The 20,832-nt window shown below is 44.8% G+C and overlaps 2 protein-coding genes across 3 annotated transcripts in view; both read left to right on the top strand.

Moving 5' to 3' along the window:
• Window positions 1-1,784, top strand: part of DUS2 (dihydrouridine synthase 2) — a 45,426-nt gene extending 43,642 nt beyond the window's left edge. For both annotated transcript variants that reach the window (XM_082608270.1, XM_082608269.1), the window contains 2 exons: window positions 930-1,003; window positions 1,238-1,784. In XM_082608270.1, the coding sequence (XP_082464396.1) occupies window positions 930-1,003; window positions 1,238-1,475 (312 nt within the window). In that variant the 3' untranslated portion in view covers window positions 1,476-1,784. The remainder of the gene's footprint in view (window positions 1-929; window positions 1,004-1,237) is intronic.
• Window positions 1,785-7,132: 5,348 nt separating this feature from the next.
• NFATC3 (nuclear factor of activated T cells 3) overlaps window positions 7,133-20,832 on the top strand; it is a 130,799-nt gene continuing 117,099 nt past the window's right edge. The window contains 1 exon segment of the mRNA XM_082607277.1: window positions 7,133-7,519. Within this exon segment, the coding sequence (XP_082463403.1) occupies window positions 7,417-7,519 (103 nt within the window). The 5' untranslated portion in view covers window positions 7,133-7,416.

The raw sequence follows: 20,832 nt of genomic DNA, 5'->3' as shown, positions 1-20,832 counted from the left end.
AGCTCCTTCTCTTTGACAGTGGACCTGTTGTCTAGTTCTGGCCACTTTCATAAAACTGAACTAGAGGCCTAAGTAAGAGGCTGCTTCAGCCAGTCCCTTCCAGTGGCATTGCTTAGGCAGGAGAGACTTCTCTGGAGAGGGCCAATTGGCTTAGGAAGGACGCTCAAACCTAAAAGTTAGACTGACATGTTTTTGGACCAGGCCTCAGCCAATGGGGCACAGAATTGGACCCCATGTCTGGGGCCTCTCAGGGGAAACTTTGAGACAGTCTTGCTTCACTTTCTTTGGTCCCCATGGCCTGTTTAGGTTGCCTGGTCTCTTTTGGACTGGCCTTCTGACCTCCAAGCTTGTATCTTCTGGGCCTTGTGTTCCCTTCTGCCAGAGTGACTTTTCCAAAACGAATTTGCTTCTTTCCCCCTTGCTCACGTCCTCATCAGCTCCTCAGCGCCTTTGGGATCAAGCCCTACCACCTCAGCACAGAGCACGAGACCCCCATGTGTCTTTCTGCTTCAGGTCACATCCACTCAGCTCTCTGTCCACCACATCACCTGGTTGCTCTGCTAGGTGTACCTTCTTTGCCCCAGTCCTTGTCCCCTCTCACCGCTTTGCCCTCTGGTGAACTCCTTCTCATTTTGGGGGACCTGGCCCACCCAGATGTCAGTAGGAGGAAGCTCCATAGTCACATGCAGCTAAGGGCTCTGACGGACCTTTGCTTGGGTCCATGATAGAACTCCTGACACACTGGGATGTCACTGACTGTGTGTGTATCTACGTTTCTTCCCTGGAAGATGCACTAGGCACTTCTGCTGGGGAGGAGCATGTGATACAGGTAGGCTTCATTTGATTTAGGTGGGAAGTACTTCCCTCCAGGGCTTGGCCCTCTTGCTCTCATGCAGCCATCCCTGTTTCCTTTGCTCTCTCTGTACCAGGTTCAACGGCCCCTGGATCGCCTCTTCTGTTCTGTTGTCACTGTTGCTGAACAAAAGTACCAGTCCACCTTGTGGTGAGTTTCCTTATCCGTGGGCATGAGGCTTGTCAACAGGGCCTGATCCTCGCATTGGCCTGGGAGGGTTAGGAGGATGGTGTACCTGGGCAGTGGCATCCCTGGGTGATGACCCCTTCCCTAGTTTTGTCAGAATCTCTGCCAAGGGCGTGTAGAGTCAGGCCTCCCAGACTCTAGTCCTGTAACCAGTCTGCCTGTCTCCCTGCCTTATTGCCCCATGCCTCGTCTGCCTAGGGACAAGTCCAAGAAACTGGCGGAGCAGGCTGCAGCCATCGTCTGTCTGCGGAGCCAGGGCCTCCCTGAGGGTCGGCTGGGTGAGGAGGGCCCCTCCTTGCACAAGCGGAAGCGGGAGGCCCCTGACCAAGACACTGGGGACCCCAGAGCTCAGGAGCCAGTCATGCCTGGGGAGCTGTGCAAGAAGCCCTTTTTAGCCTTGGCAAGTGGTAAAGAGAGCCCCCTGGAAGGCTGGTGACTACCGTCCCTACCCAGGTCAGCCCCTCCCTGGGCCTGGCCCTAGGATGGCTATGGGTGCAGAGCATCAGCCAGATGCCACTGGACAATTTGCTGCCACTGCTGGCAGGAATTAAGAGGTTCTGGCCTGGGCCAGCAGCCTGGAGCACTGGCCAAGGTATCCCCAGAGTGCCCATCTCCTTTGGTGGGTCTGAGTAGCAGAGCCAAGCTCCCAGTGACCTCAGTATTTTCTTTGAAAACAGGAGCTTTTCAGGTGGCACCTCCCCAACCTGACACTGGTACAGTGCAATAAAGACACCCTGCACCCTTACCCACGGCTGGTTGCTTCAGCCTGGCACCTTTACACATGGACAGATGTCCTGGCATAATTATTCTGCTTCTACCCTCTGTGCAGAGCTGGGGCTTTCTAAAACATTTCTCCTACCCATCCTTACGAGTCTAGATGGAGGTGGTGGGTTGGTTATCACCTTTAATGCTCACTGGACTTGAGTTGAGCCAGGAAGGTCCAAGAAGCCCTTTCTCCTGATGGTAAACCTGAGGTACTGGCCATCAGTTGGCTTTCCTGATGAGAGGTGATACGGAGTCTGGGGGAACGATTAGGGTATCTGGTGCCCTAGTAAGGGACCAGCTCAGGTGAGGGGGGGTGCTGGGTCTGACCCCAGCTAGAGCTCAGACCTGTGAGGTGCCTGGTCTGAGCAGAGGACACTGGAGACTGCTGATGGAAGCAATTTGGGGCCCTTGTGATTGCCCGCCCATGCCACTGCCCACCCCCCCTTCCGCCCCCACCATCCCGTTTGGGCTGGAAGGAAGTGGCAGATTCTCTTTAATTTCCTTCTGGCAGTGAGAAGCAAACAAACAGCTACCACATCTTATGGGGCCTCCCCCCCACCGCCCACTTACTGGGAGGGGCGTTCTGACCAAAGGTCCCTGCCCAGCACCGCCTCTGCTTCCTCAGCTGTAAACATGCTGCTTTTCCTCCCCTTTTCAAAGCTCTGTGAGGAGGGGGGGATTCCCCTCTGGGCCAAGGCCTTGTTTCTCCCATCTACTTAGGGTCAGGCCCCTGTGCCAGTCAGTACCCCCAGCCCTGATGACCTGAATCAGGGGTTGGGCAGGTAAGACCCCTGTCTCAGTCCCGGAGCAGCCCCTCCCTACACCCACACTTGCTCTTCTGTTTGCAGATAAGGATACCAATACCAGTGGCCTCCCAGAGCCCATGACTCTTTGACCTTGGGCAAGTCACTTCTAGTTCTTGCTGGGCCCAAGGGCCCTTCTCTGAGTGGGATCAGCTGTTCTCTTCCTGTTTGAGGCTGGCTGGAGGATAGTCTCGCCCTATGATAGCGGCACTGTGCAGCTAATGGGGTCACTCCATACCGAGGCTGCCCTAACTAACTTCCCAGACCAGTGCTTCCAGAGAAGGAGCCCCACCCAGGAGAGAGACTGAGGCTTGGTTCAGTCTCAGCCATCAAACTTTAGGCACAATTTATTTCTGATTTTTCTTACAAAAAACTGTTTCAGTCAAAATGCCCCCTTTGCCTTTCCTCGTACCCCAACTGGAACAGGACAGAGAGGCCCCAGTGGACCCCTCAGGCATCCTGAGCTAGTCAGAACTTGTGGGAGGACCCTGTGTGGGCCAGGTACCAAGTCTTAAGATCCACTTCCCTGGTGGGGTTGGGCTCTGTCCTCAGACCTCTTCTCCCACCAGTGTGGTTTCCCTGGGGAAGCCCCTTCTCTGGAGGGGTCAGGTTCATTTCTGGGCTATGGGGAAGGAAAGGCAGGGGTAGAGGTCAGTTGCTAAAATAGAGTTTAGAGTGTGGGGACTTCGAAGGCCCAGGAAAAGTAGTGGGGAAAGGGTTAGTCACGGGGTAGCAGGTGGGGAGGGGCCAGTGTGTGTTCCTTGACTGAGGATGTCTGGCAAAATCCTGGTTGAATATGTTGGCCCTCAAATGGTCTCACTTTAGCACACCTCAGTGATGCCTGCCCTGGTCTCAGAGAGACGTGCCTAAGAGCTGGGACCAACTGGGAGGGCCCAGTCAGGTCTGAAAGCTCCACCCACTGTTCTCATCATGCCCACCTTAAACTCAGGCCACTTAGATGCCCAAACCCCTCTCTGGTCTGGTAACCACCATACTTATCCATCCATTCCAGCCACCCTGATTGAGGACTTCCTCTTAGCTCATCATATTTTGGGGACACGTGGTTTTGATATGAGCACAAGAGGGAGGGACAAGGCTGGAGAGGGTGGCAGGTCTTCCCAAGGCCACAGCAAGCAGACTGGACTTGGTGCAAAGATGGGTGGGTAATCCCTTGCCCCTGCAGTCCTGCATACTCAGTCCTTCCAGGTGTCACTCCTGCTCAGAACTCCTCCATGGCTCTCAGTTGCCCCCTGGATCAAGTCCAAACTCCTCAGCCTAGCACTTGAGGACAAAGTGCTGACCCTGTCTTCTCAGCACCATGTGCTGACTTCAGCAACTAACTTTCTTCCATTGTAGTTGGCTGGTCATATCGCCTTCGCCCAGATTGGGAGCTGCTCAAGGGCACTCCTTGTGTCCCCTCTGGCCAGCCTGGGCATGGGGGTAGGGAGCAGGCACAGAGGAAAAATCAAACAAGAGCTTGTGTTGAGGGGATGTGTGCCATGGAGAGGAGGAACTTTTCTAAACTCTGACTTTCCTCCAAGGCTCCTATTTGCCCTAATGTGGAACAAGGGGGGCTGGACTGAGCTAAGCTGTACCATTCCATGGCTCAAGACGCCACAGGAGAGCCTTCAGCGATGAGAATTCAGGGCCAGGCCTGTGGCAGCTGATGAAAGGGATGGTTTTCCTCAGTCTCGAGCCTGGCTGGCATGCACACAGGAGGGAGAGGGGACCCACACAGTCCTTGTCCACCAGCCTGGCCAAGTCTGGGGTTCTATCTGTTGCACTGGGTCCCTAGGCCTCCTGGTTTCACAGGGCTCTCAGAAGGCTGGAGGTGGGTCAGATGGCCTCCTGCCGCCTAAGAGAGCTTTGGAGCTGACCTGACGAGGAGCTTATGGGGGAGGTCCTGGACCTGGCTAAGGAAAAGGGGTGGAGAGAGTTTGTATATTGATGTCTGTGTATTGATTCGTCACAGCCTGCAGAGCTCCCAGCCATTGCTGCCTTTCTTACAAAGGTGGTAACACTCTTCCTGCAGTTGGTGCCCACCCCCTGCCTCAGCCCTCATCACTCCAGGTTAGGGTTCTCAGTTTCCTCCAGAGCAGAAACCTTCCCCAAGACATGAGCCCTTTTAAGTGTTCTCCAGGTGCATGGTAGCTGGGAACGCAGTTGCATCGCTAAGCATTTGATGAATGGGTGAATTTTTCAAGCCACCTATAGCTTCTCTGTTCCCTTCCCAGTGGTGGGGCTGACGGGCCCATGATCTCCCTCTTGCCTTCCCCCCTGGCCTGGCTGGCTGAGCCCCTGGTTCAGGTAAAGTCATGTGTAGAGGGCAGAGGGGTTAGATGAAGGTCCATTTTCTCCAGATGATAACCTGGGAGGTATTGTGGGGGGGTGGTAGGGGCACACATCCTGAAACTGCATCGTTTTATGAGGAGGAGAGGTGAGCTGGCTAAGCTTCTGGGGCCTTTTACTATACTAAGGGTCATGTTACATGTAGTACTAATTGGCAGACCAACCATCTGCCTGGGGCCGAAAGCTGTAAAGTTAGTGTGGAGTTTGGGCTCTAAATTCCACACTTAGGCCCTCAAGGTTGGAGATCCTTTGAAGGCAGGACTGCTTATTGGAAGGCTATTTCACCCACTCAATACCATTTGCTCCCTCTCCTTGACTACTGTTATCTCCTTCTGCCTCTAACCTTCCCCTCCCCCACTCCAATCCAGAGATTCAGAATTCTGAACATGGAAGTCTCCTGCTGGAAACCCTTTTATGGCTCCCTCCTGCACTCACGATAAAGTCCAGATACCTTGCAGTGGCTTGCAGTACCCTGCCCCTTCATCTGGCTTTACCTTTGGCTTCTGTTCACTGCGTGTACTCTCTGGTCTCCAAGTCTTTGGAAATCTGTTCTCTGCCTGGAACCATCTTTCTCACTTCTTGCCCATCTCTCCAATTCTTAGCCTTGTGGACGCCTGCAGTCTGGGAGATTATAAGCCTTCTCTGAGCTCTTGGCACAGCCCTAATCTCTTTGCACAGTGATTATAGACTTGCTTGCTTCCTCTCCCTGATGCCTGAAGGGAGATTAATTTATCTCTGCCTTCCCAGGTCCAGCACAGGTATGGGTACAGAGCACAGGGCAGGAAAAGTTTTCTGACCTCAGGGGTGAACCAATCCAAGATAAACGTGTCAACGGCTCTGTGCGTTCCCTGTCCTCCTGACCCTAGGCCTAGTTGGGCTTTCCCTAGGGCTCCCTGGTAGCTCAGGTTGTCAGTCCACATATTGAGACATCTCTGGAGGGTGCTCCACCTTGCCCTCTTCTCCAGCGGCTTTTGTGGACAGCGTGGGATGTGCCTGGGCTCTTGCACCTGCACCCAAGTTTCTGAGACATAGCAACTTGGTTCCTCTGGCAACACACTTCTAGGGATGCTATGCCCTTTGCAGCCTGGAGCTAGGGGAGTTGGTCACCGCCACCTCTTCCAGCTCTCCGTCCACCCTGTGCCTTGGAGGAGCCCTAAGTAAACAAGCCAGGCTCAGCGTCCCTGGGCCCAGCCTCTACCCCAGGGCCCAGGAGGAGGCATCTTGGGTAGTCTCCAGGCAAGACAGGCCCGCTGGGGAGGGGCAGAGAGTGAAACTGTTCTGACGCAGTGTCATTTCCTCCCTCCTAACAGCCACTCAGTTTGGGTAACACAATCCCTCCCGCTTTAACCGATGTGCATAGGGATTCAGAGGTCACAGAGCCCGTTGAATGGTGCGAGTTCACGACGGGGTTTTCCCGTTCAGTCGGCCTGACTTACAGCAGGGACAGGCCCTGCCCCGGGGGCTTTGCCGACGCCTCGAATGCGCCGGCTGTCCTCGAAGGAGCAGCTGCCTGGCCGGCTGACGGCGAGCAGACAAAAGGCTCAGCCAGCAAAGCGCGGGCCCCGCCCCGCAAGGGTGGGTCCGCAGCGACTGGTAGCTCAGACTTGGGCCTCGTTGCGCAACCCAGGTTTCCTCCGGCTCCGCCCCACCTTAGTTGGAAGCCCGACCCAGTCCCAGCCTTCTCGAGACTCCGCCATTAAGGCTGGGGTAAAGGGATGAGGGAGTGAGTGATGTCCACGTAACCCTCCGGGGCGCTTTTACCTTCCCCAAACCCAGCCAGGCAGGAATAACACTACAGCCGCGTGTCACCGCACCCTTAACCCCAAGGCTCTTGGCGCCCCTTCCCCAACGTGGGGTCTGCCTAATAAGGCAAGGGATCTCTGACTGGCCGGTGGTGGGCGCCTCAATATAATTAGAGGGCTATCGACCTCACACCCTGGTACCGGGTCCTGGCTTAGAAAGAGTTGATGCAAACTACGACTCCCAAGAGGTAGTAGGGCTATCTGGCTCTCCATATTCACGTGACTTCCTTCTCCTGGAGAGGGAGTCACGCGGTAGGCCGGTGAGGGGGCGGAGCCATCGGGCTCGTCCGCGGCGCCAGTGGCCTATGGGCGGCCGGGTCAGATGGGCGCGCGGTGGGGGGCGGGACCGGGCTCGCGGCACGGCGCGGGAGCGCGCCGGTGGCGGCCGCTGTAGGGGGGCGGGGAATATCGTCTAAGGCGACCGTGGCAGCTTGGGCATCGACGACTGGCAGTGGTGGCGGCTCCTGGTGCGGTTCGGCGCGCGTCCAGTTTTAGAGTTCGGAACGGAACGCTCGACGTCGCGGTCTCCGCCCGGAAAGTTTGCTGCGGAGCTGCAACCTCCTGGCCGGCGCGGCCCGGCATGAAGCGGCGCTGAGGAGCCGCCGCCGCCGCCGCCGCCGCCGCCTGAGGAGGAGCCGCAGCACCCTGGGCCACGCCGATGACTACTGCAAACTGTGGCGCCCACGACGAGCTCGACTTTAAACTCGTCTTTGGCGAGGACGGGGCGCCGCCACCGCCGCCCCCGGTCTCGCGGCCTGCAGGTGGGTGCCGGGCGGGGCGGGAACGAGGAGCGTCAGCTCTTCTCGCTCGCAAGAGCTCGCCCCCTCCCTGCCTGGTCCCTTGGTTGTCCCGGGTCTGGTAACATCGTGTGTGTGTGTGTGTGTGTGTTGGGGGGGGGGTGAGTGTCTGGTAACATAGTGTGTGTGTGTGTGTGTGTGTGTGTGTGGTGATGTCTGGTAACATCGTGGGGGGGGTGAGTGGTAACGTGTGTGTGTGTGTGTGTGTGTGTGTGTGTGTGTGGTGAGTGTCTGGTAACATAGTGTGTGTGTGGTGAGTGAAGAGCGGATTTAAACCGCTGAGGAGGTGTGTGGGTCGCAGCGACGTGGAAGTGGCCGCGGGGTAGGCTGGAAGCAAACTAGTGGGGAACTGGACTCCGGGACGCCTGTGGCCAGTGGACGCCCGGGGTTTGGAGGCCGAGGGTCGGGGCTGCTGCCCAGGTGGCGTCTGGTTGTCGCTGCTTTGCCAGCGTGGTGCGGAGGAAATGTCCCTGTGAAGTGTAAGCAGGTTTGGTTTTTCATCTATTCTAGGTTTTAAAAACAATCTTCATTTGAAAGATGCGCATTCTGGAAGTGCAGGAGCTCTCAAAAATTAGTGCACATGTCTGTTTAAATCTACTTTGCTAGGAGAGTTACACTGTAGTGTTAACTTCCACTTGTGCAAGTTAATGGCCCACATTTAATTCGAAGTGTAACTATAACGGGACTTTTCCGAAAACTGGGTTTCTTTTTTTTTTGAGCTGAGTGTTTCGGAAGATTTTAAGAAGTGGGGTGCCGTGTTTGTAATTTCCCTAGAAAGTTCTGGAAGTCAGTTTTTAAGAAAAAGCTCACCTCGGAAGATGTTTTAAAGGAGATCATGAGTTGGGTTTTAAAGGAGAGAGTGAAAGCCTGGGCACCATAATGCTTGGAGGTCAGACCAATCAGGAAATAGAAACAGGATGGTTGGGGACTCTCCTGTGACCTGGTTTGGAATACTGTGGTTCATTAAGTTCAGTTTCCTTATTACTTATGCAGGCGAACTTCAAAAGGGAGATGGATAAGACTAATCCCCTTTTATTTTTTCCGGTGTTAGGTGAATTACTTTATGTTCATATTGATGTTCAATAGACTGTTCTGTAGGGTTGCACTGAAAAACATATCTGAACGTATGGCATAAGGATTCTCTGGGAAGTATTTGTACTGTATTATCAGCCCTATTAGTCTTTATATGTTAGATGTCTTTCTCAACATAGTAAATAATTTACAGTAGTTATTTGTTGGCTGCGTTTTTTTCAGTTCCACTGACATCATTTGAGCACCTATTATGCTCAAGGTAGTGTTAGGTAGTGTTATGATGGATACAGAAAGAACTAAGACCCCTCAAGGAGCTTGGGAAATGGAATGGGGGGCACATAACCCAAATAACTGTGCTACTAGGCTGACTGAATGGTGGTGCAGCTTATAATAGAGGTAGAAACGGGGAAAGTGGCATTGGTGGAGAGGGTTGCATTGAATTGTACTTAAATTATGGGTATTTAATAAAATAAAATCTTGTTTGAATGAGTATTTATAAAGAAGATAAAGAGTTGATGATGTCAGCAAACCTTTATTGGGCACAAACTTGATTAGAGTACATTAAATACCAAATATATGATCAATAAAGATGTTAACCAAACATATGAGTAATAAAGGATTATCATCAAGTAGGAGTTGTATGTACATCCAAAATATTAAATAACATTTAAATGCTATAAAAACAGCTATTTAAGGAATTATTTTTGCCATAAAACCCCTAAAAATTTTTTTGATACTAAATGGGTCTAGAGGAGTTAAGGTTTGAAACTTGATTTACAACTGATTTTCCCAAAGTTAAACTTGAGCAGTTTTGTTTGTGACAAAAAGTCTACTTTAAAGTAGTCTATTTTTTTTTAACATCTTTATTGGAGTATAATTGCTTTACAGTAGTGTGTTAGTTTCTGCTGTATAACAAAGTGAATCAGCTATACATATACATATATCCTCATATCTCCTCTAGTAGCTATTTTTTGTAAATTAAAAAAAATTAGGTTGAAATACACATGACATAAACCATTTTTAATTGAATGATTCAGTGGCATTTAGTGCATTCCCAGTGTTGTGCAATCACCACATCTAATTTCAACACATTTTCATCACCCCAAAAGGAAACCCCAAACCCAGTAAGCAGTTGCTCCTCATTCTCCCTTTTCCCCTTCAGGTCCCTGGCAGCCAAATCTCTAATCTGGGATCTGTCTCTATGGATTTACCTATTCTGGATATTTCATATAAATGGAATCATACATATGTGACCTTTTGTGTCGGGCTTCTTTCACTTAGCATAGTGTTTTTGTGGTTCATCCATGCTGTAGAACATCGCAGTATGTCATTTTTTTTTTTTTTTGCGGTACGCGGGCCTCTCACCGTTGTGGCCTCTCCCGTTGCGGAGCACAGGCTCCAGACGCGCAGGCTCAGCAGCCATGGCTCACGGGCCCAGCCGCTCTGCGGCATGTGGGATCTTCCCGGACCCGGACCGGGGCACGAACCTGTGTCCCCTGCATCGGCAGGCGGACTTTCAACCACTGTGCCACCAGGGAAGCCCCGTCATTCTTTTTTAGTGACTGAATCACGTTCAATTGTATATATACTCCAGTTTGTTTATTCATCCATAGATGGACAGGACATGAGCTATTTCTACCTTTAGGCTATTGTAAATAGTGTTGCTATGAACACCTAGCAGCTAATTTTTAAATTCTATTGAAAAGGATGTGTTATTCAAAACTAAGGTTTCAAAGTTATTTGTCCACAAAATTAATTTCATTTTTTAAATCCATTTCTTTTTTTTAAATTTTATTTATTTATTTTATTTTCGGCAGGCTTCTCATTGTGGTAGCTTCTATTGTTGTGAAGCACGGGCTCTAGGCGCACGGGCTTCAGTAGTTGTGGCCACTCGGGCTCAGTAGTTGTGGCTCGTGGGCTCTAGAGCGCAGGCTCAGTAGTTGTGGCGCACTGGCTTAGTTGCTCTGCCGCTTGTGGGATCTTCTGGGACCAGGGATCAAACCCGTGTCCCCTTCATTGGCAGGCGGATTCTCAACGACTGCGCTACCAGGGAAGTCCCTGATTTCATTTTACTATGCAAAATTATGAGTGTGTAGTTTGAAGGAACTAAGTGGATTAACTGACCTACATTTAGGATGATAAGGTGAAGTAAAGTGGGCCATGAAAGTAAAATTGCTTACTAGGATTCAGATCAGTATTGGGTCATATCAGTGAGTTTACTTGTTTCTGAATTCTCTTCCTCACTGAAGCAGAACATTCCATGAGGGCATTGATAATGTCTGTATCTTGTTCATGGATGCCTAACACAGTGCGTTTAACATAGTAGGCAACCAGTATTTGTTCAGTTAATGAAAAAGTACCACTTAAGTTTTGAGTAAGTCCTTACGGTTTTTTTTGTTGTTGTTTTTTGGTGGTAGGGGAAGTTTATGAGACTTGTTTCAGTTCTTTGACTTTTATTGGTCAATTCCGTAAGACAGCAGATCTTGGTAATTTTGGGCTGCAGGTTTTCCTTCTCTCTCAAGGCTTAAGAGTACTTGTATCACATCTAAATTTCCATACAGAAGCTTTTTGAAAAATATTTGGAGGTGGGGGGGGATAGTGGATGGAGACTGAGAACAAGCCAAGGGGCTTAATTTAGTGAATATCCTAAGCAAGCTTGTTAAAGTACAAATTAGATGATTTGACACTTGATAAGTTCAATATGTTGTGACTTTTTTTTTTTTTTTTTTTTTTTGCGGTACGCGGGCCTCTCACTGTTGTGGCCTCTCCCGTTGCGGAGCACAGGCTCCGGACACACAGGCTCAGCGGCCATGGCTCACAGGCCCAGCCGCTCCGCAGCATGTGGGATCTTCCCAGACCGGTGCACGAACCTGTGTCCCCTGCATCGGAAGGCGGACTCTCAACCACTGCGCCACCAGGGAAGCCCTGTTGTGACTTTTTTTAAACATCTTTATTGGAGCATAACTGCTTTACAGTGGTGTGTTAGTTTCTGCTGTATAACAAAGTGAATCAGCTATACATAAACATACATCGCCAGTAACTGACTTTTTAAGTTTATTGCTTACCAAGGTGTTTTGAGATTTTTCCATTAAAGAAAATTTAAGATCCTAGTCTTTAGCTTTTTGTTTTTTTTAAATAGGACAGTGTTAACTTTGATTTTTTCCAGTTAAAAATGAATCAAAATACTATGTTTACATTTCTTTTACTTAATACCTAGTTTCAAAATGAAGAGCTACCTCAATAGGAAATAGAGAATTTAAAATCGCTAAGTGTTTAATGTATTTCATTAATATTATTTGCCATTATATTTTGCCATTATAAAGGGCAGTTTCTGGTGCTCTATTTTAGTGTATTGATTGTATATCTCTAATTTAGTTTGATGTTGTAATAATCTTTATGTTTCAAATTCAAAGTTTCATTCTCAGGGTTTGTTCATTACTAAACACTGACTTTTTAGTCCTGAATGAGAGTCACTGGGAGGAGGGTGTGCTATAGGTGTGTTATGTCTTATCTCCTGCTGCTTTTTGAAAGGGGAGAAATATCTTAGATACAATATGTATTTTTGTAAGAAAGTGTAGTTTTATCAGATACCAGTTTAGTACCTTTTTCACATGAAGTTGAGGAAAAAATTTTTAAATAAAAATTTAAAAAATGAAGTTGAGGAACTTTTTCTAGATCATTGTCCTCGTCTTTAATCTGTAGTGTTCTACTCTGTTTAGTGCTTGGACATCTGATTCTGTTCTTTATAATTTACTGTCTTGTAGATAATTTCATTTTCTCATTTCTTTTGTTTTTATTGATAATTTATACTCAGTGGTTTTGTTTTATCTTGTTTTAAATGAGCTAATATATTTAAAGCTCTTAGCACAGTCCTTGGCCCAGTGGTGCTCATTAAGTGATGGTGGTTAACATTTTTTTAAAAACACAAAAACTGACGATAGATTATTTTTTATTTCCTCCTATTTCCTAGACCTTTTTCCTATACTAAACTAAAACATTTAGAGAGAGTAGGGGCAGATGAGAGATCCTGTCTTAAACCTTTCTTAGATGAGTTGGAATATTTGTCTTAGATATTTTTATTTTTTCCTTTTAATTCTATTATCTTTTCAGTGTTACCTTCTTTCTCATATCTTACTAAACATAAGTACTGAAAGTCACTTGCTTTTAATTACGTTTTTTACTTTCTTGAATTAAGTTGTTACTAAGTATGGTGTGAAGGATGGTTAATTTGTTAACCATACTAAGTATAATTGGATATTTAAATCAGTATGAAAAAAGAGAAGTTGCTTGTATGGTTTCCTGTAGAAATTAATGGCGTGTTTGCATGGCGCATTAGATACTGTAAAGGAAGATTTGATTACTGCTGAACCTTACTTTCATACCATAGGTCAGCTTTCTTTTTAGACTCGAATGCAGTGAGAATATATATTAAGTGATTGGATAAACATTTCACCATTTCACTTGGAAGAATAATATAATATTCTGTTTCCTTGACACTTTTCCTGATGGGGTAGAGGATGCTCCTAAGGGTATTAGCAGAATTTTGTGATGGAGATTAGTGAATAAATGTGTTTTAGTGAGTATGGGGAAAAATTGAGGAAAAAATTTCAATGTCATATTGTTTTGTTAAAACTTTATCACTGTAAGAGCATTGCTATACCTGTGCTTTCTTAGCTTTTCCCATTTACCAATACAGAAGGGATATTTTGACATATATTCTAAACTATTAGCAGAGGTAATACTGTGGTTTTATTAGATGATATGAAAATTAAAAGTTGGCATTATGTACATCGCTAAGAAATTGTGGGGGTCTAGTAAGGCCTGAATCTTAAGTATTTAAGGGCATTTGAGATATTAAGGTAAATTGTAGAATCAACTTATTATGACTTGCCTTTCTGTGGCAACCAGTAAGCTTCACGTAAAATTACTGTATTTTTATTGAAGTATATCCCAAACTCTGCTTTTGAGTCTTGCTCTGTATTTATTTTTTCAATGCAGTGTGATCATGAGGACATTTTTGGTAAGAAATTGTGGAGTTCGTTCTTCAGAAAAAGTCATAAATAAAATACAAATATATAAAATGGAATATTTTAAGAGAAGATAATTAGTTGTGTTATTGATTGTGAAGTTTAACGCCCTTTACTTTCCTTCTTAGTATTGAGTAGTTGGTGATTCAATATGTGATGTTTTATTTTAAGTAAGAGGTGGGGTTGAGAAAGCCAGAATACATTGAAGTCAGTTGCATTACTCCTGAGAGTTAGGAAACCTGAGTAGGTTGAGCCTCATTTGATAGTAAGCAGTAGTTTGACTGCTCACAGCAGTAACATAAATAAGGGAGGTGTTGTCTAAAGCTGTCCTGGTGGGTCAGGGGAGTAGACACAGCAGACTTGGCAGTAAGCCTGGCTTCTAAAACAAAATCCAAGTCATCAAATTTGCCCAGGCATGCCATATGAGGTTCAAGTAACAGTGGAATTTAAGAGGAGTGAGTTTGTTCAGGGAGGCTTAGGAGAGTCACAAGCAGTAGCAAGCTTTTTTAACAGCCATAATTTTAGCTCAAACATAGCATGAGTCTGCATATATTTCAGCATTTCTGGTAATGTTTATATAATTATATTGCATGACTCACCTGTTTGCCTGAATTCGGTAAACTTGAGAAGAGAGGAACAATTAGACCTGTAATATTTAAGCAGAATGTTGTATGAATTGTCTGTGAATTGATAGCTGACATTTAATCGTTGGGACAGCTCTAGTTAACATATTGGTATTCCTGTGTGTAAGGGAAATTCATCTTTATGAAAGCCTGAAAGTCTCAGGTACACTGGAGAAGTAACCTGAAGTCTTCATTTTCCTACAAAATGTACAGTTTCCATATGTCTTATGTTTCAGAAGCAGGTGAGATTTTTAATATTTTAAGATACGTTTTCAGTGTCTTAAAATTTTTATATTTCTTAATTTTGTATTAAATTTTCATCAGCTTTTAGAAAATAGGTAGGATTATGTGAGCTTTGAAATTATAACTTTTTTCAATAATGTTGATTTATATCACATGTAAAAATATTTCTAAAAACATTTTTTTCCATCATTGGCCAGAACACTTTAATGGACAGTTTGTGAGATTGATTGATTGATTGATTGATTGATTGATGGCTGCGTTGGGTCTTCGTTGCTGCGTGCGGGCTTTTCTCTAGTTGCAGAGAGCGGGGGCTACTCTGTTGTGGTGTGCGGGCTTTTCACTGCGGTGGCTTCTCTTGTTGTGGAACGCAGGCTCTAGGTGCGCGGGCTTCAGTAGTTGTGGTACATGGGCTCAGTAGTTGTGGCTCACAGGCTCTAGAGCGCAGCCTCAATAGTTGTGGCGCACGGGCTCAGTCGCTCCACGGCATGTGGGATCCTACTGGACCAGGTCTCGAACCCGTGTCCCCTGAATTGTCAGGCGGATTCTTAACAACTGCGCCACCAGGGAAGTCCTGTGAGTTATATTTAAATGTAAATATTTTTCAGTATTACTTTATTGTTTTATTTTTATTTTTTTTTGCGGTAGGCGGGCCTCTCACTTCTGTGGCCTCTCCCGTTGCGGAGCACAGGCTCCGGACGCGCAGGCTCAGTGGCCATGGCTCACGGGACCAGCCGCTCCGCGGCATGTGGGATCTTCCTGGACCGGGGCACGAACCCGTGTCCCCTGCATCGGCAGGCAGACTCTCAACCACTGCACCACCAGGGAAGCCCCAGTATTACTTTAAAATAAAAAAGACTTAAGTAAAAATGGCATTCAGAAATTGTTGAAGCTAGATGATGGGTGTATGGGAATACACATAGTATTCTCTGTACTTTTGTGTATGTTTTTAAATTTCCATAATAAAAAGTTTAAAAATGACATTAAAAAAAACTACTCAAGCTCTTTAATGTTCTAGATTAGGATAGAAAAAATACTCACTTAAAAAAAAACAGCATTGTGAAGTTAATGGAATTTGCTGTTGCATGTAATTTTTTAGAAAACTGGTTTAACAAATAAAAATAAAAACTAGTTGTGGTATGTCTGATTTACAAAACTCATTTCTCCCTCTGGGTAGAATTAGTAGTGGGTGTTAGTAGTGTACATAAATAGGAAGTAAACTGATCTTTTGATGTGCTTTTGAGTAGGTATTTTTTAGTTTTTAAAATATTTTCTAAGTAACTATATGGGATCAGATAAATTCACTTATTGTTTAATGATTTAAGGGCTTAAAATTTTTAATGTTTGAAAAAAATTTTAATGTTTGATCATGTTGCTTGTATCTATCAGTCTAATGTTTATTTATTTTTTAAAAATTAATTAATTTTTGGCTGCGTTGGGTCTTCATTGCTGCACGCAGGCTTTCTCTAGTTGCGGCGAGCGGGGGCCACTCTTTGTTGCAGTGCACAGGCTTCTCATTGTGGTGGCTTCTCTTGTTGCAGAGCACGGGCTCTAGGCGTGTGGGCTTCAGTAGTTGCAGCACTCAGGCTCAGTAGTTGTGGCTCGCAGGCTTAGTTGCTCCACGGCATGTGGGGTCTTCCTGGACCAGTGATTGAACCCATGTCCCCTGCATTGCCAGGCGAATTCTTATCCACTGCACCACCAGGGAAGTCCCCTGTGTTTTACCTTTTTTATATCCCTTACTCTTACATTAGTATCAAGTTCATCATCTTTGGTTTTATTTATCTCTTTTCAGTCCTAACATGAAATCTTTCCTTCTACCCATTTGTCTGAACTGCCTCTGCCATCCACATATTATTTCATAGTCTTTTTCTTTTGTGAGGCAATTTAGAAACATTATTTTGAGTAGTACTGAACTAGATCTGGGTTCTAAATTCATATCTATTGCTAGTTGAGTGACACTACTTAAAAAGCACAGAATAATTTCAGGCTAATTTAATTTTTTCATTTTATAAGAGAGGAAATTGAGGTTCAGGATGGCTTGCCCAGGGTCATTTAACTAGTTAGTTACAAAACAGAGACCCAGGATATCTGGCTCCTAGTCTTTGTTCTTCTCTAGTAAATTGCTTAATTTCTGCTTGAAAATCCTAGAGTTGTTTTTGCACAGCCTATAATTTTGATCATTTTTGTAACTGTTCCTTTTTTTGTGCGTTGTGAGGTAAATATTTAATCCAATATTATTGACTACCTATTTATGTGCAAGTTATTTTTATATACATTATTTCTAAGTCTCATGATAACCTGAAGAGGAAGGTACTGTTTCCATTTTACCTGAGGAAGCAGAAATGAAGGTAGATTTGACCATCTAGAAAGTAGAAGGGTTGGGATTTGAACCCAGGTTTTCTGACTTTGGCTCTTTCTACTATTCCTCTTGCCTCTCTCCTCCCAGGAAGAGTTTAAGTACAGAAATAGTTTTTCATTTGGTAAAACCAAGACTCATGGTGAAGCACATGGACTCAAACATGTCTGAGCCAGGGTTTACAAGTTACACGTGTGTTCCTGTGACTAGATTTTCTGCTTTTGGCTCAGAATGGCCACTTGAGGGATGCTTCTTACTCCCGCCTGCTCTAGACATTTTTAAATGGTAGCAGTGGGACTTGCCTGGTGGCACAGTGGTTAAGAATCTGCCTGCCAGTGCAAGGGACATGGTTCTGTCCCTGGTCGGGAAGATCCCAAATGCCGCGGAGCAACTAACCCCGTGTGCCACAACTACTGAGCCCACGTGCTGCAACTACTAACGCCTGTGCGCCTAGAGCCTGTGCTCTGCAACAAGAGAAGCCACTGCAGTGAGAAGCCTGCACACCGCAATGAAGGGTAGCCCCCGCTCACCACAACTAGAGAAAGCCCGCACGCAGCAACAAAGACCCAATGCAGCCAAAGATAAACAAATTAATTAAAAGAAAAACTTACTGTGTCAGTATTATTATGTATGAATATGATTCAGTTTATTGGAGTGGATGAATATTAAATACAGCAGTAATACAGGTACAGAGAAGGCCCACTGAGAGCGTAAATGACAGAGTTTAACTTTGAAAGGTCACAGAAGAGGTTACAATTGACCTGAATCCAGTAGGATGATTTGCCTTAGGTAGATAGGGTAGGAAATACATTTCAGGCCCATTGATGACCACTCCCAAAAACACAAGTTAGCATGGTCCTTTCATTTTGGAAGGTTGAAGATCAGGCTATAGTATCCAGATGTGGCTGGAGAAGGAGAGCCTGTTATGCTGTATTGAGGAGTTTGGATTTTAGATTGAATGAAGACAGGGAGCTGTCAAAGGATTCCAAGCTGGGCAGGAATGTCAGATTTGTGGCTTAGATCTCTCTGCTACACTGTGGATAACGGATTGAGTAAGGCAGGAATGGAGGCAAGAGCAGTGTTGTTTCTGAGAAATGATAATGGGCAGAGGAGTGGAGATGGCAAGTTGGGAATGACGCTGAGATAGATTTAGGGGAAAGAAATCAAAAGGACTGGTATCAATTGACTAAGGAGAGGGAGGAGACTAGGATTATTTCTGTTTTTCTAATTTTGGTCAACTGTGATAGGAGAAACAGATTTGGAGGTGGGAAGGGGGAAAGATGATTCATTTTAATAAAATATACCAGGTACTATGAAAAGTCTGGGAGGCTTATATGCTGTTTTACCAAAGAGTGATAAAGTTTGGAGAAGAGCTTAGACAAAGTAAAAAGGGGGTTTGAACTTATGGTGGGGTGTAAGTTGTGGGTAGGTGACTAGGAAATGTATGATAAATAAGGGTTGTTTTGTAAGATTTGTTATGCAGACAGGAGTAGTTCTCTTCCTGGTACGGGAGAGGGGAACACCTTTATAAAGGGAAATTTTTGCCCAGCTTTTGGGCAGAAAGGGAGAGGGCAGAGAGTTCTTCCTGTTTGCTGTTTTCCAATTGACTTCAGCTCAAATAATCCTTATGCCAAAGTTGCATATTTTGGAGTAGCATATTCTGATCCCCTTCAATAATAAACTATTTGTTTAAAGTGAACAGTTTGGCAAGTTTTGACACATGTATATCTATGGAAATTTCATCACATTAAAGGTAGTGAACATATCCATCACCCCAAAAGTTTCCACGTGTCCTTTGTCATCATTCCCACCCACACACTTTTCCCCTTTTCCCAGACACCCACTGAAATCACTATAGAAAACATATAAATGGGATCATGAAGTATATAGTTTCTTTGTCTAATTTCTTTCATTTGACATTGTTATTTTGAGATTCATCCATGTTAATGAGCCTATCAATAGGTCATTCATTTTTTAAGAAATATTTATTTATTTATTTGTTTGCGTTGGGTCTTACTTGGGGCACACGGGATCTTCGTTGTGGCAGGCAGGATCCTTTTTTTTTTTTTTTTTTTGGTTGCAGCGTGCAGAATCTTTAGTTGAGACATGTGGGATCTAGTTCCCTGACCAGGGATCGAACCCTGGGTCCCCTGCATTGGGAGCGTGGAGTCTTAGCCACTGGATCACCAAGGAGGTCCCAGGTCATTCATTCTTATTGGAGAGTAGTTTCCATTGTATGCATATCCCACACTTTGTTTATCCATTCACCTCTTGATGGGCTTGGATTGTTTTGGCTTACCAATAAAGCTGCTGTGAACATCATGTATAAGTCTTTGTGTGGGCATATATTTCCTTTATCCTTGGACCTATGGTTGTATCATGTGGTAGGTATGTTTAACTTTTTGAGAAACTGATAAACTGTTTTCTAAAGTGGATATATCATTTTACATTCCTTACTAGCAGTGAAAATGTACATTTCCACATTTTCACCTATGTTTTGGTGTGGTCAGTCTTTTTAATTTTAGTCATTCTAATAGGTGTGTAGTAGTATCTCCTTGTGGTTTTATTTTACACTTCCCTAATGACTAATGCTGTTGAACATCTTTTTATATGTCTTTTTTGTGAAGTGTCTGTTTAAGTCTTTTGCCTATTGAAAAAAGCTTTTCATATTGAAATAATTGTAGATTTACAGAATGTTGCAAAAAATACAGAGAGGGAGTTTCTGGGTATGCTTTACTCAGTTTCTCCCAGTGATAAACTCTTGCATAATTATAGTATAATATCAAGACCAGGAAAATGACATTGCTACAATCCACCAAACTTATTCACTTGTCACCATTTTTTTTTTTTGGTCACCATTTTTACATGCACTCTCTGTGTGTATGTGTAGTTCTGGACAATTAAAAAAATTTTTTAAATTAATTTTTATTGGAGTATCATTGATTCACAATGTTGTGTTAGTTTCTGCTGTACAGCAAAGTGAACCAGTTATACATATACCTATATCCACTCTTTTTAGATTCTTTTCCCATATAAGTTCTGTGCAATTTTATCACATGTGTAGGTTCGTGTATCCACTGCCACAATCAAGATGCAGAACTATTCATTACCACAAAGTTCCATCTCATTAATCCCTTTATAGCCACCCTACTTCCCTCCCACCTCCCCACCCCAGTCTCTGATTCCTGGTAACCACTAATCTGTTCTCTATCTCTATAATTTTATTTTAAGAAAATGTTATATAAATTGAGTCATATATTGTACTATTTAACCTTTTGAGATTGGCTTTTCCACTCAGTATAATTCCTTGGTGATCCTTCCAAGTTGTTATGTATATTAAATTTGTTCCTTTTAATTACTGAGTAGTATTCCTTGATACAGATGTATTACAATTTGTTTAACCTTTTACCCATTGAAGGACATTTGGTTATTTCCAGTTATTGGCTGTTATGGATAAAGTTACTGTGAACATTTGTGTGTAGATTTTTGTGTGGATATAAGTTTTCATTTCTCTTGTATAAATGACTAAAAGTGCAGTTGCCCCCCAACCTGCAATATGTGAGTTAAGTTTTATAAGGAATTGCCACACTTTCACATTCCCACCTGTAGTGCACAGGTTACCCAGTTTCTCCGCATCTTAGGCAGCATTTGGTATTATCAGCATTTCTTATTTTAGCCATTCTGATGTGTGTGTAGCGATATCTCATTATGGTTTTGATTGATATTCCCCTAATGACTAACACTATTAAGCATCTTTTTTTATCATCTGTATATCATTTTTGGTCAAGCATCTATTGAAGTCTTTGCATCTTTAAAAATTTTTTTTATTGTTGAGTTTTGAGCAGTGTTTACTTTTTTTAGACACAAGTCCTTTATCAGATATATGCTTTGCAAAGAGTTTCTCTTAATCTATGGCTTGTCTTTTCATTAACAGTGTCTTTTGCAGAGGTTTTTAGTTTTGATGAAGTTTGATTTATCAATTTGTTCTTTTGTGGA

This window comes from Mesoplodon mirus (assembly GCF_964341445.2).
Source record: "Mesoplodon mirus genome assembly, chromosome: 19".
NCBI lineage: Eukaryota > Metazoa > Chordata > Mammalia > Artiodactyla > Ziphiidae > Mesoplodon > Mesoplodon mirus.
Note: the sequence above shows the minus strand (reverse complement) of the source record. Positions and strands in the feature narration are given on the sequence as shown.